Source organism: Mesoplodon bidens, assembly GCF_964165515.1.
Source record: "Mesoplodon bidens genome assembly, chromosome: 17".
In the NCBI taxonomy this organism is placed as follows: domain Eukaryota; kingdom Metazoa; phylum Chordata; class Mammalia; order Artiodactyla; family Ziphiidae; genus Mesoplodon; species Mesoplodon bidens.
Genome location: NC_138174.1, coordinates 1,076,456 through 1,093,071, shown reverse-complemented (window position 1 = coordinate 1,093,071; position 16,616 = coordinate 1,076,456). Strand labels below are relative to the sequence as shown.

At 47.3% G+C, this 16,616-nt stretch overlaps 1 protein-coding gene across 1 annotated transcript in view; it reads left to right on the top strand.

Moving 5' to 3' along the window:
• CRYL1 (crystallin lambda 1) overlaps nt 1–16,616 on the top strand; it is a 72,140-nt gene that overhangs the window by 19,743 nt on the left and 35,781 nt on the right. Inside the window, exon 3 of the mRNA XM_081214504.1 lies at nt 5,312–5,438. Within this exon, the coding sequence (XP_081070630.1) occupies nt 5,312–5,438 (127 nt within the window). The remainder of the gene's footprint in view (nt 1–5,311; nt 5,439–16,616) is intronic.

The window sequence follows — 16,616 nt, the reverse complement described above, 5'->3', positions numbered from 1 at the left end:
AGCTGGAGCTATAAGAAACATGCACAAGACACTCATGGGGACATTTTATCAAGTGTATTGAAGGCCAATAAAGAAGACGTCAGTCAGTGGGCGGGAGCCTGTCTGCAGGGGTTTAACAGGGACGGTGCAGAGCGGCAGCTGACCAGACCTACCTGGGCTGCGAAGTTCAGAAGTGGCCTGAGTGCCATCGCCAGAAGTTGACACCAGTGGCCCGTCAGTTCAGCGGGTTGTCGATCCTGACGTTGTCTGTGTTCACGGGTCTTGCTGGCCCTTGGCTGTCACTAGGACAGTTCAGATAATTGCTTCATGTTAGTTATTTACCCCTCTTCCCAAACAGAAATGGCTTTTGCTTTCTCTGATCTGTAAAAGTTACATATGCTAATTGTACATTTAAATTGGGGAGAAATCAGAGTACTTTGGCTGTCTCTGAATGGCAGGAGTGACTGTTGCTGGGTTTGGGGACTCACGCCGACCTCCCCGTCCTGCAGGCCCGGGTGGGAGGACGCACGTGTTCCCAGGGAGTGGAGGGCTGTGAAGGCTCACGTGGACTTACGTCAGCGTGTGGACTCAGAACGTGAATCCTGGTCATTTCTCCCTATGAGGTTTCCTGCAACGACCAACAGGAAAGCAGGGGACACTTTGGTTAACCGAGCGCTGGTGGAATTGACCGGCGGAGGCTGAAGCAGGCCTTCTGCTCCCCGGGGTGTCTCCCGCCCAAGGGAAGAGACCTCTGAGTGCCTGAGAGGGGTGACAGCGGGGCCCTGGGTCCTAGCAGGCGGATGTTCAGGCCTCCTGTGGGACAGACGCAGGGACTTTTCTTCCTACCGCATATTGAACTTCATCTGCTTCCGGAGACGTTTCCAGATTGAGGCGTCCAGGGGGCTGGGCCTGTAACCCGTGTGAATAAAGGGTGGGGAGAGAATGGAGTGGGGGAGGTGCAGCCCTTGGTGGATGGGGGACCAGCTTTGGTGGAAGGGATTCCAGATTTTAAAGGCCCTATGCGGTCAAACAAAAGAAGTCTGGGGCTCCTATTTTTATTTTTATTTTTTTAAATTTTCTTTTGCTGTACGCGGGCCTCTCACTGCTGTGGCCTCTCCCATTGCGGAGCACAGGCTACGGATGCGCAGGCCCAGCGGCCATGGCTCACGGGCCCAGCCGCTCCGCGGCATGTGGGATCTTCCCAGACCGGGGCACGAACCCGCGTCCCCTGCATCGGCAGGCGGACTCTCAACCACTGCGCCACCAGGGAAGCCCTGGGGCTCCTATTTTTAATAAAAAGTTTGGTATTTTCCCACTTCAGAGACACTGAAAATGATAAAAATGAGATGAATGAATGAAAAGAAAGTGTCCGCACACATTCCACCGCAGGAGCAGAGGGCGCTGCGGCATGTTGTCCCGACGTCACTGGGGCCTTTGTGGAACATCAGCTTGATGCGGTTGAGCATCCCCGGGCCCTGGGACACGTCTGGCCTAGCCTCTCGTTTCCAAGCTGGCCTCTGCCCTGTGCCTCTGGGATTTAGCATTTGTGTTGGCGGAGGCCCAGTGGACTTGCGTTCGTGAGCTCGGTCCTGCCTGGCTCTGCCCTCCCCCCGCTTCCTGTCCGTCTCCAGCTGCCTCAGTGCCTCAGACCTCAGGGAAGAGGGGGGAAGTGGAAAAACCTGCCCCACATCCCCTTGGCACTTCATAACAGGCTGACAGTGAGGCTCCTTGTGGAGTTGGCCGCGGACAGGAAGCAGGCCGCGAGGCCGGGGCTGCAGGCGGGCACAGAGCACAGGGAGGTCAGGACACCAGGAATCCTCTGAAACAGCCCAATGCCTGGGTTGTTATATTTTAAACAACTTTATTAAGGAAATGCATGCATAAAGACAGCTATTAACTAGAGTTTATAACCCAAACCCACAGTCTCCTGTCCCCTGTCCCTACATCTGGGCTTAGGATCTGACCTGGGAACACATTCTGCTGTTTGGGAAATATTTGTGTTTTCTTTCTTTGATAAGTTCTTATCTTTTTAAATTAATAAACGTCTGTTTTAAATAAAATCTCAAAAACAGAAATATACAAGAAGATCACCCATTTTGTACCTAGACTGTTAATTGTTAACATCTCCTTTTCTCCTACTTTGCTGAAGTTAGGAGCCTTGAGTCCTGGTGCTGGGCTGACCTCTAGAGGTCAGGCTGCGGCACTGCAGCCTCTTAGCGGGCTCTAGTGGAACCCGTTCTTGGCCTCTGAGTAGTGAGTGTATGAGGCTGAGAAGCCAGCTGAGAGTCGTACATTTTCCAGGTATTTATGTTCGTCCCCTGCAAAGCTCGAGGCAGAAGTTCTTCCAAAACACTCAATGAAGGATATTGGAACTAGTGTAACTAGCTTTTTGGTTTGTTTGTTTTAGCTGATACACCACAGCTCTTCCAAATCATTTATATGACAAAACTCTCACAGATTCTGTCTCCTTTTAAAAAACTGAAGCCCGAGTCCCCTGCGTGGTGATGGCCTGCGAGGGCTTCTTCGCGAAGCCGTCCCAGAAGCAGGAGAGGCTGCGTCCACCTGATGCGTCGTGGACTTGTTCTCTTTGCCTGAAGCTTCCTTTTGGTAAAATAATAAAGAAACCTGTATTTCAGCACATCTTTCCATTTTTTCACAACAACAGTAGCAAGAAAGTTTCTCTTCCTCAATTTGTAGCTAAAGCAAAATACAAAATGCACAGCTTTAAGAAAGAAACAGAACAAGGGAGCTGGCCGACCCACGTGGGTCCTGGTGCCTCAGGAGCACTGACCTCCCCGGGACAGGGCAGGACAGGACAGGGCAGAACAGGACAAGGCAGGACAGGACAAGGCAGGACAGGGCAGGACAGGACAGGACAGAACAGGACAAGGCAGGACAGGACAGGACAAGGCAGGACAGGGCAGGACAGGACAGGGCAGGACAGGACAAGGCAGGACAGGGCAGGACAAGGCAGGACAGGACAAGGCAGGACAGGGCAGGACAAGGCAGGACAGGACAGGACAAGACAGGACAGGGCAGGACAGGACAGGACAAGGCAGGACAGGGCAGGACAGGACAAGGCAGGACAGGGCAGGACATGACAAGGCAGGACAGGGCAGGACAAGGCAGGACAGGGCAGAACAAGGCAGGACAGGACAGGACAAGGCAGGACAGGACAGGACAGGACAGGACAGGGCAGGACAGGACAGGACAAGGCAGGACAGGGCAGGACAAGGCAGGACAGGACAGGACAGGACAGGACAAGGCAGGACAGGACAGGGCAGGACAGGGCAGGACAGGACAGGAGAAGACAGGACAGGACGAGCAGGGCTGCCCGTGGGTTACCTCAGCTCAGGGATGCCCTGCAGACACCAGCCCAGGGCCGTCCCTCCTGTCCAGGCCTCACTCACATGATGCCCGGCCTTCCCGTGGCCTCCTGTTCCCACAGCGCCCAGTCCAGTGACCTGAGACCCAGACCCTTCAGGTAACTGGCCACACTCAAGCCATCACCCCAACCCAGGGCCTCCCTGACCCTTGGCTGACACCCTGCGCCCAGGAGCGCCAACCCGACTTGTTCCCTCCAAAGGACTCCAACAGCTTAAAGATAAAACCTGCGGCCCGAAACCATGTGAAAGTGGCTGAGTCACTGGCAGAGAAATCCAGAGAATGTTCTGGAAAGCCTGCGCATGTTTGTGCGTGTGCTTACCTTGTGTATTTAACGTGTCGTGAGTTACAACCGCGCGGTCCTGGTCCACATTGCGAGGCGCCTCCGCGTGCCCTTCTCCCCAGGGGCCCACTGCGGCTGAACAACCACTGGTTTCTGGTTTTACCCACCATGGGCCTTGTTTCACCCTTTAAAAATTAAAAAAAAAAAGTTTAATTGTAAAATACATATAACATAAGACTTATTATCTTAATCATGTTGGGGTCCAGTTCAGTGACATTAAGCGCATTCACACTGTCGTACAACCGTCTGTCTCCGTCACTCTTGTCATCGTCATCTTGCAAAACTGAGACTCTGTCCCCGTTAGACAGCAGCCTACTCCAGCCCCTGGCAGCCCCCACTCTCTCTGTGTCTCTGTGAAGTTGGTTATTCTAGGGACCTCATACAAGTGGAGTCACACAGTATTTGTCCTTTTGTGGCTGGCTTGTTTCACTGAGCATGATGTCCTCAAGGTTCATCCATGGTGTTGTAACTGAAAGTGGGGTCTGGCCGCTCGCCACTCAAAAGCCAATAAAGAGGCCAGGCTGGTGGGAAGGAAGGTTTGCTTTATTTTGCAGGCCGGCAGCCGGGGTGGTGGGGGGAAGGAGACAGACGCCTGTCCAAAGGCCTACTCCCCCCGCTGACAACCAGGGGGCAAGAGCTTTTACAGACAGCTTTTATTCTACCGGCAGGAACAGCACAGGCAGCTCTGACCGTCACCATGAAATTGGTCGTCGGTGGTCTGACCAACGTCATCTTGATTGTTTTAGGTGCAGTTAACCTTCAGTTCCACATTCGGTTTGTTTCCATCTCTTTGAGGCCAGTTCTCGGAATTGTGGCAGCTTCTGTCATGGCTACAGTCTGGTCATCATGGAGTTAACTTCTTCCACCTGGTGAGGGTTTCAGTATCTACAAGACAGCTCCCAGGATACGGCTCAGAGTATTATCTCTATCCCTTAAGGGGGAACTAAAGGTCCTTGACTATGCTTAATGACTAAACTATTATTTTTTGGTCTCCTTTGACTGTTTTCCTTTGCTTCTGCATTTTCTCACTTCTCTGATTAAACTTATTCTTTGGCTAAAGTTTTTCCACAGACAAAAGGCAGGCTGAGGACATGGGGGGCAGGGACCATAGGGTCCTGCTGCGTTTCAGTGTAGCCTGTGTCAGGATTTCCTTCCCTCTTAAGGCTGAATACCATTCCATTGTGTGGTTGTGTATCCATTCATCCGTCTGTGGACATAGGGTTGTTTCCCTCTTCTGGCCCCTGAGCAATGCTGGTATGGACACGGGGGTACAAATACGTGTTTGAGTCCCAGCTTTTAGCTTTCGGGGGTGTACACCCAAAAGTGGAGTTGCCGGTTCATGATAGTCCTATTTTTAACTTGTTGAGAAACCACCGGACATTTGCCCCCCTGGCTGCAGCTTTTACATTCCAGCCAGCGGTGCACAGGGTTGTTTCTCCACATCCCTGCCAGCGCTTGGTTTCTTCTCTCTTCTGTTCACCGTCACCATCCTAATGGGCGTCCGGTGGTTTTGATTTGCATTTCCCTGCTGATGAGTAACGCGGACCTCTGTTTGATTTTGAATTGTTTCCGAATACTCACGGCTCACTCTGCACTGCTTTCCAGAAAAGAGATGAAGTTGCTGGAACAGGCGGGCTCCCTGAAAGGCTCGCGGGGCGCCGAGGAGCAGCTGTCACTCATCAGCAGTTGTTCCGACCTCCGGGAGGCAGTAGAGGGCGCCCTGCACGTCCAGGTGAGTGGGAACACCTGCCTGCCGGGGCTGGAACAGCTAGCCTTTCAGCTCCTTGGGTCAAAGGCAATGGAAGGCGTGGGCATCGTGTACCTGCAGGTCAGGATGCCGTTCACGTGACAGGAAACACTGTCTTTAACCGTCTGGTACATGGGCTCTCGTCAAACCCCTGGGACAGTGTTATCTTTCAGGGGTGTTAGAATGCTGAGCAAAAATACATTTTCTGGACAGCTAACACTGTTATTTTGTTTTTCTTCTAGTTGAATGAGAGATTATGTTCTTGTTCTCATATGCAATGGTGTAAAAGCTTAAAGAAATCACCCAAAAGAAACCCTTTCATTTCTTGTGGCATTTGCATTTAGTTTTTCCAACAACGTCACTCAGCAAAAGCGGGCTCTCTGGGGGCCCTGTTCCCACCGCCAAGGATGCTCCAGGCCGAGCGGGAGGTGGCCTCGGGGCCAGGGGAGCAGCTCGGTGCCCTCGCAGGGTCCAGTCCACCCGGGCCCACAAGCAGCTCCTGACCCACTAAGACCCCGGTGTCACCCCAGCTTCTGAAATGTGACACTTACTGCCCAGGGTTGACGCGGGCTTCGCTCTGGAGCCCCTCACTGTCTGTCCAGTCAGTGCTGATGTTTCGTCTGCTCTGTGACGATGGTTGAGGTGAGAATGTGGGAGCAAACCCGGGGCCCGAGCGTGTTTCCTGGTCCGGAGGCCGAGGGCCTGACGCTCCTCCAATTCACACAGCAAAGCTCCCCATCTCCTCCTGGTCTTTCCACCCGGATCTCGTGACACCAAGGGCTCTGAGGGGCCCCGGCATTACTGCTTAGCCTTCCTGACGTGTCCCTGAGCGTCCAGGGGTCCTCCCAGCACGGTCCCCGCAGAGGAGTGTCTGCACGTGGTTAGCTTGTTTTTTTTTTTTTTTTTTTTTGGTTAGCTTGTTTTTAAGGGAAGTGTCTTCTCTTCTGCGACCCTGCTGGAGGAGGGGGATGTAGGTTGTGCAGCTCATGGTGCCAGCAGAGACCCCCTGCAGGGGCGAGGGGACGGGGGACCGAGGGCTCCAGAGCAGACCTTGAGCCACCCACCCTGCACTGGGCAGCTGAGGGCCTTTCTCCGGCTTCCTGACCCGACACCTCGTCCTGGTCCGGCGAGGGTGGGACACCCATGCCTGGGTTGTCGTGGTCACATCAGGTGACCCTAATGCAAAGCCAGGCTCCGTTGCCTCCAATGAGAACATCAATAAATTCCTTTTTGGGGTCAATTTGATACATAATATTTACAGGACGGAAATGAAAGTTTATAATGACATGTATGATGTGACCTGACATGTGAACATGTGACCACGTTTCACAGAACACTCGTTCAGACTTTTAACGGTGCCTGACTTGGCGTCTGTCTTCACTAAGTGACTTGAGCCTCTTTTCCTTTTTTTTTTTTTAATTTATTTATTTTATTTTTGGCTGCCTCGGGTCTTGGTTGCTGCTCGCGGGCTTTTCTCTAGTTGCGACGAGCGGGGGCTACTCTTCGTTGTGGTGCGCGGGCTTCTCGTTGCGGTGGCTTTTCTTATTGCAGAGCATGGGCTCTAGGTGCACGGACTTCTGTAGTTGTGGCTCCTGGGCTCAGTAGTTGTGGCTCATGGGCTCCGTAGTTGTGGCTCGCGGGCTCTAGAGCGCAGGCTTAGTAGTTGTGGCGCATGGGCTTAGTTGCTCCACGGCATGTGGGATCTTCCTGGACCAGGGATCGAACCCGTGTCCCCTGCATTGGCAGGAGGATTCTCAACCACTGCGCCACCAGGGAAACCCACAACTAATGCCTCTTAATTTCACCTTATGTTCTCCAAACAAATGAGAAAATAAATCCCCCCAGTCAAAACCTGCCTGATGTGATACCATGTGTTTGTTAAGTTATATTAGGTTTCTAACAATCTGGGGATGTTAAAATTTTATTTTAAAGAATAAAGAAAGTTTGGGAGAATCCTACTCAGGTCCATTATTCCAAAAATGTTTTAGTACTTTCCTGTATTTGTATTTCTTTCCATTTCTTCTGTTTATTTTCTCTCTTTCTCTAACATACTTAACATTATACTGTAAATAGAATTTTGCATCACGGTTTTTCTTTAGGACTTTACAACCTTTCTTGCCTTCCTGTCTCTATAAGATAGAGGTACAATTTTTGGACTTTAAAAAAACACTGTTATGGTTATCATGTGATATCTAACCTGAGAGAACCTTCCATCTAAAAATGACCTTGGGGCTTCCCTGGTGGCGCAGTGGTTAAGAATCTGCCTGCCAATGCAGGGGACATGGGTTTGATCCCTGGTCCAGGAAGATCCCACATGCCGCAGAGCAACTAAGCCGTGTGCCACAGCTACTGAGCCTGTGCTCTAGAGCCCACGAGCCACAACTACTGAAGCCCGCGTGCCTAGAGCCCGTGCTCCACACAAGAGAAGCCACCTCAGTGAGAAGCCTGCGCACCACAATGAAGAGTAGCCCCCACTCACCGCAACTAAAGAAAGCCTACGTGCAGCAATGAAGATCCAACGCAGCCAAAAATAAATAAATAAATAAATTTTTAAAAAATAAAAATAAATAAAAATGACCTTGAAGCTGAAGGGCCAAGGCCATGGCTGCATCCGCTCCCTGCCAGCCTCATGGCACCTCCACGTCTTAGTGCCCGGAGGCTTCCTGCTAGCCACCCCTTCTTAGCAATTCTTTATGGCTCCCTTTTTCCCAATTATAAAAGGAAAAATTCTCATTGTAGAAAAATTAATCCAGGCTACTTGGAGACTTTTTTTTTAATAAAAAGAAAATGATCATTACTTTAGTGAATTGTCCAAAGTCAGGAGGCAGCGCATGTGAATTAATACAAACAACGCTTCCGCCACAGACCATCCAGTTGTGGGATTTACTGAGTCCCGAGGGTCACAGCCCAGAAATGTGAGCGTAGTTCTTTGTGGTCAGTTTGTCTTCTACCCAAACCCCAGCGCGGGGGAGCCTGGGTCAGAAGGTTTCCTAACACTCTGCTGAAATGTGGGAGCGTGCAAGAATGGAACCTGAATTTCTAGAACTTAGTGCAATTTTGAAATCAAATCTTGCCTGGCAAGAGAATCTACCGTGCTGGAAAAATAAGTTTATTCTGAAAAGCCCGTCTAATGCATTGGCTGTTACAGAGCATTCAGGCTCATTAGCTGTGGTACAGAGGCTTCATCTTACCTCTGGAATTTCAGACCTGAGATCAAGGTAGCTGGTAGGAGCCCTGGGAATGGTCATGGAATTATGTATGAGCTTTAAGTGGACTTACCTTACACAAGCAGGACAGCAGCCGAGATCTAGAAGTAAAAATGATATTTATCCATGTAGATGTGAGAATTTGCATCTGAACCTTACCTATAAAATTTAGAAAATGCTAATCTTTTTTTTTTTTGGCTGTGTTTGGTCTTCGTTGCTGAGCGCGTGTCCCCTGCATTGGCAGGCGGATTCTTGACCACTGAGCCACCAGGGAAGTCTAGGATCTTTTCTATCCTAACAGATTTTCTGTCTACTTATTCTATCCAACATTGAGAGAAAAGTGTTGACATCCGTAATTATGGATTCATTTCTCAATTAGTTCAAACTAGGCATATAGTTGGGCCTTGAGCTTTTATCCTACAGACTCTTTTTATTTACTTATTTTTAAAATTTTTTGGCCACACAGCATGTGGGATCTTAGTTCCTTGACCAGGGATCGAACCTGTGCCCCTTACAGTGGGAGAGCAGAGTCTTAACCACTGAACTGCCAGGGAAGTCCCAAGACTTTTTTAATTAGCATGTTTTGGTCCATTAAAGTTAATGTAATTATTGATATGGTGGATTACAATCTACTGTGTTGCTTGTTGTTTTCCATTTGTTTTTTGTTCTTCTCCTCACCCTTATTTCTGGCTGGCTTTTAGATTGAATATTTTTTATCATTTCATTTTATTTCCATGATTGTTCATTATTTATACCTCTGAAAATTTTTTTGGTGATTGCCATAGGATTTATGAAATTCCTTTTTAACTAGGCATGGTCTACCTTCATGTGTCGTGTAAGAACCTTACAGCATACTCCCAGCTCCTCAGTCTTTTGTGTTGTTGTCATAGAGTTTCCTTTTGCACATCCTGTAGCAGCGAATACAGCTGCTGCTTTTTCTTCATACAGTCAACGAACATTTAGAGCAATTAAAACTAAATTTTATATTTACCTGCATTTTCACTGTTCCAGCACTCTTCATTTTTTTGTGTAAGCCCCAATTTCTGCTAGATCTGTGGTTTTATGTTCGTTTTGGAAATACCTTGGCCAGTATCTCTTCAAGTTTTTTATTGGTACCCATTCTCTCTTCTGCGATTTCAATTACATGTATATTAGAGTAGTTCATGATGTTCCAGAGCTTTTGGATTCTTTGTTCTCTTTTGTTTTGGTTTTTTTCTCCCAGCTTTTTTTCTCTTTGCGTTTTTGTTCGGGTAATTTCTACTGACCTATCTTTCGTTTCATTGAGTATTTCTTTATCTCTATAGAGTCTACTAATGAGACTGTATTAATTACCTATTGCTATATAACAGATTACCCCAAACAGTAATTTAAAACAACAATAAACATATATAGTCTTGGGAGTGCCTTGGCTGAGTGGTTCTGGCTTTGGGTCTCTTGATGTTTCAGTTAAGGTATTGGCCAGGGTAGATAGTGGCTATTGTCTGAGACCTGGTGTGACTGGGGGGTTCATTTTCAAGATGGATCATTGACATGGCTGCCAAATTGATTGATAGGAAGCTGTGGTTCCTCCCCGTGTAGACCTGTCCGTGGGTCTACCTGAATGTCCTCGTGACATGGTAGTTGGTTTCCCCCAGACGAGTGATGCCAGAGAGCACATGCTGAAAGCTGGCCTCCAAAGTCACGTGCTGCCATTTTACACAGGTCAGGCCTATGCAGTGCGGGTGGGACCCACACAAGGGCACGCACGCCAGGAGGCAGGGGCTCATAATAGTTCCCATCTCTCTGCTGAAAGCATCTATCTGTTCACTTTGCCACTAGAGTATTTAACATGTTGAGTCATAGTTATTTTCAGTTCTCTGATAGTTCTAACATGTGGATTATCTCCGAGTCTAATTCTGTTGACTGCTTTGTCTCTTGACAAGAGGAGGTTTCCCTTGCTTTTTTTTTTTTTTTTTTTTTTTTTTTTGCGGTACGCAGGCCTCTCACTGTTGTGGCCTCTCCCGTTGCGGAGCACAGGCTCCGGACGCGCAGGCTCAGCGGCCATGGCTCACGGGGCCCAGCCGCTCCACGGCATGTGGGATCCTCCCGGACTGGGGCACGAACCCGCGTCCCCTGCATCGGCAAGCAGACTCTCAACCACTGCACCACCAGGGAAGCCCCATTTTCTTCTTGAGTAAAACTAAGCACCGTGTGTCTTAACAAACTTCTGCTACAATGGCTGGAAAGTTGCAGAGGTGAACCAATTTGTGCAGTGATCTGATTTTTCAGGGAAAATGCTGGGAAAAAACACAGGTGCCAATAAATGATTATCTCCTGGAGGTGGAGTTTTGTGAGGTTTGTCTTTTTCCTTGGTCATATTTTCTAAATTTTCAGCAATGAACATGTATTACTTTCGTGGTAATAAAACACACGGATTCTCTGGCAGGTTCGTTGGGGGCACCTGAGGGTGTAGTGGTCAAGACCCGGCCCTGGGAGACCAACAGACATGGGTTCAGGTCCCGCTTCTGTTTCTTCCTAGTTACACGAGCTTTGGCAAGTTCTCAGCTCTGTGCAAATCAGCTCTCACATTTCTAAAACATGGGTAATACGTGAAGATGCTTATTCTGAGAATTAAATGAAAAGGTATACAAAGTGCTTACCACGTACCAGGTACGGGTTGAAATGCTCAGGAAATACCAGAGTTTCTTTTTATTTATTTAAAATTAAAAAAAAATTTTGGGCTGCATTGGGTCTTTGTTGCTGCACGCGGGCTTTCTCTAGTTGTGGCGAGCAGGGACTACTCTTCATTGCGGTGCGCAGGCTTCTCATTGCTGTGGCTTCTCTTGTCGCGGAGCACGGGCTCTAGGCACGCGGGCTCAGTAGTTGTGGCTCGCGGGCTCTAGAGCACAGGCTCAGTAGTTGGGGCTCACAGGCTTTGTTGCTCCGCGGCATGTGGGATCTTCCCGGACCAGGGCTCGAACCCGTGTCCCCTGCACTGGCAGGCGGATTCTTAACCACTGCGCCACCAAGTCCCTGAACACATTTTTTAAAGTGGCTTTTGAGAGATTTGCACTGTGAATTTTGGTTGTAACTGTTGGCAGAATGGATGCTGGTTGCTACTTTGTTAGCAGGTGTCCAGGGACCCAGAACCGCCTGGCCCGTGTGGCCACTGCAGGCCCTGCATGGCTGGAGCACTTGAAACAATGCTGGCCAAACTGACACAGGTGTAAAATCCCCACTGGATTTCAAAGACTTACTAAGGAAAAAAGAAAAAGGATGTAAAAGATCTCAATAATTTTTAGTGCCAATTATATGTTGAAATGACAATATTTGGGTGTATTCATTTAAGTAAAGTACGTTGGTAAAACTAAGTTCACTGATTTCTTTTTGCTTTCTTTTTTTTTTTTTTTTTTTTTTTTTTGTGGTACATGGGCCTCTCACTGTTGTGGCCTCTCCCGTTGCGGAGCACAGGCTCCGGATGCACAGGCTCAGCGGCCATGGCTCACGGGCCCAGCCGCTCCGCGGCATGTGGGATCTTCCCGGACCGGGACACAAACCTGTGTCCCCTGCAGCGGCAGGTGGACTCTCAACCACTGCGCCACCAGGGAAGCCCTCTTTTTGCTTTCTTAATGTGGCTACTAGAAAACTGAGAATTGTGTACATAACTTATGTTGTTTTTCCGTTGGGCAGCTGGTCTGGAGCATAAGCCTCCCTGGCCCTGAACTGGATCAGTTAGTCATGGTCCCTGCTGTTCCCCTGGGCAGGGCCTGCCCTTCTGGTTACTGTTTAAAGGGAAATAACCACTTGTTTTACTTATCTTTGCACATTTGACCAAGCCTCTGCCTTGCACTGTGCTTCTGCTGGCACATTTGTTTCCAAACCTTGGGGAATATATTTGAGTGAATGATCTGTGAATGTGCTGTATGACACTATATTGACGATGCTGTTGATTGTAAGAGATCTTCCAACGTGAGAACCATTAAGGAAAAAAATGCAAATTAGAAGATGACACAGCTTTATCTAACCCTTGACCTATTTGGTGCTTTGAGTTTCTTCCTCTAGTTCATTTGCAAATGAATGAATCAAAATATTCTGTAACTTTTTGAAAAGACCTTTAGAATTATTGACTCGGTGTCCAGGAAGTTGAAGAGTCCGGCGTCGGAGGGGGACTGCCTTACCCAGCTTCTCTGTGCCTCGGCCTCGGCCTCTGTAAAGTGAGGTGATGGTGGAACGTACAGCTGCTCCGTTGTCCTGAGACCTGCGTGAGCGTCTGTGAATTAAAGCAGCGCCTCTTGTGTCAGCACCTGAGCAGCGCCCAGCATGGAGCAAAGCCCGGGAAAGAGGGATCATCCTGCAGTCCTTGTGTGTGTGGGGGGGGTGAATCCCCATTTACAGACCAGGGAACCAAACTGACCAAGGGTACACGTGTAGTGAGTGCTAGGTCAGGATTTAGCTTCTCGTATCAGACTGGATTTCTGAGCTAGAAGAGAAGGTAAGGTCTCTGGCTCAGTTTAGTGCCACAGGCCCTAGCGATGTATTTTCCCATGATCCAAGAATTGGATGCATGTTGCATTTCATGTGAACTCGCTTCCACATCAGCTGTCCTCACAGAGTTAGAGAGACCAGCTCAGGTGGGCAGGGACACTGACGTCCTTCCAACAGGAACAGGTGGCACTCAGCCCCAGGAAGGACACCGAGAGTGGCCCGGACCTTCTGATTTTTCACGTTAACCAGGCAAGTGAGAAGTTGGAATTTTTATTTCTGATTTTTAAATCTTGACTCCGATTTTCTTAATCACATTGTGATTATGTGTGACCTCTGGTTACAATCTGGTCTAAATGTTAATTCTGATTGACGTTAACAGTTCCCTTGGAGAACCTTCATGAGTATTTTCTTCTTGATCACTTTTGTTTTACTTCCTTCAGAGACGTTTCTCTGGGGCTGGTGGATACGTATGTAACACAGTTGTTTCGACAGTGACTTGAGGAGTGTTGGACTTTTTTTTTTTTTAATATTTATTTATTTATTTATTTGGCTGTGCCGGGTCTTAGTTATGGCATGCGGAATTCTTAGTTGCAGTATATGGACTTTTAGCTGTGGGATGCATGTGGCATCTAGTTCCCTGACCATAGATCGAACCCAGACACCCTGCATTGGGAACGGGGAGTCTTAACCACTGGACCACCAGGGAAGTCTCTGTGTTAGAGTTTTATATCCAGTCTTTATTACAAAACACATTTTAGGTAGGAGGAGGTCTAGGAAAGACTTATCTCTCCTTAACGTAGACGTAAAAATCCTTAACAGAACTAATAAGAACCTGCTGTATATAAAAAAACAAATAAAATCCAAAAATTCAAAAAAAAATCCTTAACAGAATGTTAGCAAATCAAATCTAAAAAAATACAAAGAGAATTATATATCATGACCAAGTGGGATTTATCCCAGGTATGCAAGCCTTGTTCAGTACTTGAAAATAAATTAATGTAATCCATTACAATGCACTGCTACTATTTTTGCTTTGGATGTTCACTTATATTTCAGAGCAATTGAAAACAGAACATTTATTTTACCTTTGTTTATCCATTTCCAGTGTTCTTCTTTTCTTTGTATAAATCCAGTTTTCTGTCTGGTTACTTTTTTCCTTCTGCCTGCAGACTTTAAATTTTTTTTCCTATTCATAGATTCACAGGTTGGCTGGGAATGAATTCCCTAAGTTGTTGTTCTTCTCAGAAAAGTTTTTGTTTCTTCATTTCTGAAAATATTTCTGAAATATTTTTACTGGCTATAGCATTCTGAGTTAACGGGTTTTTTTCTTTCAGCACTTAAAAATATCACCCCATGACTTTCCATCTTCTAGGATCTCTCACAAAAAGTCTTGCGACTCTTAATTTTGTTTTTGTATATATTATGTGACTTTTTCTCTGACTGCCTTCAGTATTTCTCTTTGTCTTCCATATTCAGCAATTTGAATATAATATACCTAGATGTGTGTGGATTCGGGGGTGAAGAGGGGTATGTACCCAGCATTGTGTTCTCTGAGCTTCTTGCCTGTGTGATTTGGGACTTTCGTTAGTTCTGGAATGTTCTTAGTATTTCTTGGAATGTGTTCCCCTGCCCCATTCCCTGTCTGTAGAAATTTTGGGATTTCAGTTACACATACGTTAGATCATTTGATATTTTTCCTACAGGTCTTGGATGTTTTATATGCTCTTCTCTGTCTTTTTGTTCTTTGTTTTTCACTTTGGATGATTTCCTTTGACTGATCTTTAAGTTCACTGATTCTTTCCCAACTGTGTTGAGTCTACCGATAAGTCAGTCGAAGGCAGTCTTCATCTGTGTTCCTTTGTTTTTCATTTTTAGCATTCTCTTTGAGATTCTCTTGTAGTTTCCATTTCTCTGCTAAAATTACCCATATGATATTGTCCACCATTTTCATTTAGAGCCTTTAGTGTATTAATCATTTAAAATTCAACGTCAGATTATACCACCATCTGAATCATATCCGAGTGGTTCTAATGATCTCTTTGTCTCCTGGGTGTGCACTTTTTTGTATGCCTCACAATTTTTTGTTTTTGAAAGCCAGACATCCTGAGTAGGACAGCAGATTTATGCCTGGGATTTGGCATGCCTTTCCTCCTGTGAGGCTTTTATTGTGAGGATTTGAGTTAATCTAGTTAGGAGTTGGGCAAGCTTTAAGGTTTGTAAATTGCTATAGTCACCCTTGGCGCATACAGGTTTCAAATTCCTTTAGCAATACCTTGTGTTTAAGATGAGGACTGGCTGGCCAGAGGGCTTTTTCCCTCAGTATCGTTCAGCCTTCCCTTTGCACTGCCCTCAGAGGGGATCTCTTTCCACGTTCTTACCCTGACCCTTCCCAGAAGTGTTCTTCTGTTACTCGTTACTTAATACTTGCTATAGCCTGGGGAAGGGTCTTTCCTTGGGGCTCTGATTAAGCCTTAGTCTCAGGCAGGCACTGTGTCCCTGGGGCTTGGGGATGGGAGGTGGGGTGGAGGGGAGAGATAAGGGGGGCACCTAGCATGCATTCCTTTTCCTCCCCCAGGGATAAGGGTTTTTATTTCAGTTCCCTTCCCCCACCTACAGTGGGTTTTCAGTAATGGTAGGTTTTTTGTGCTTTTGTCTCCAGTCATTTCAGTGAATTAAGATGTATTTGTATCACATATTGAATGAGTCAGATGTTGAACCACAATTGTTCCCGATTATTCCCTTAGATTTTTCTTGTTGACATTTGGACTTTGAGAACTTTATGTCTGAGACTGTCCTAAGTATTGGAAAATTAGTGGGCCTCATAGTGTCCTTGCCGGGGTGTCTGTCTGCGTTGGGAGTAATATCGTCAGTCTGCTCTCAGCACCAGAAGCTGTTGCAACGTGAACAGAAAAATTCAGCCACAGGTTAATCTTTTTGGCATCTATATAGACTTAAAAGAAATGATTGCTAAAAATGTAAACACTAAATTATAAAATGGTTTTGCCACAAGAGAAGGACTTTTTTTTTAGTACTTAGCAAGCAATATTTTAATATTTAAAAATATTTAATATTTTAATATCACAGGAGTACCAAGGAATTGTCCTGACACTGTTGTTGGATTAAACAATGGGCAGATGTGTGGGCATTATTAACCAGGCCAGCTGAGCCTGCCTTTGAGCTGGCCTTAGAGGTCTTTAGCCAAGACCTTGCCTAAGTTAATGAAGTGGTGCGACACACAAAGCTGTGCTACACTGCCGAAGCCACACACGATGTACGAGGTTAGGTGTTTTTGTGGCACAGGGGGCTGGGTAAGATGAGGGCAAGGCCCCCCGCTCAGCGCTCTGACTGTCCTCACGTCCTTGCATCTGCATGAAGAGGGGTTCTTGCTTGATGAGGAGGTGGTCTCCTCAGTGAGCAAAAGGGGAAAACTAGCCAGGCCAGCGAATCAACTGATGACCAGCGGGTAAACAGAGCTGCAGACACCTTCGCCTCG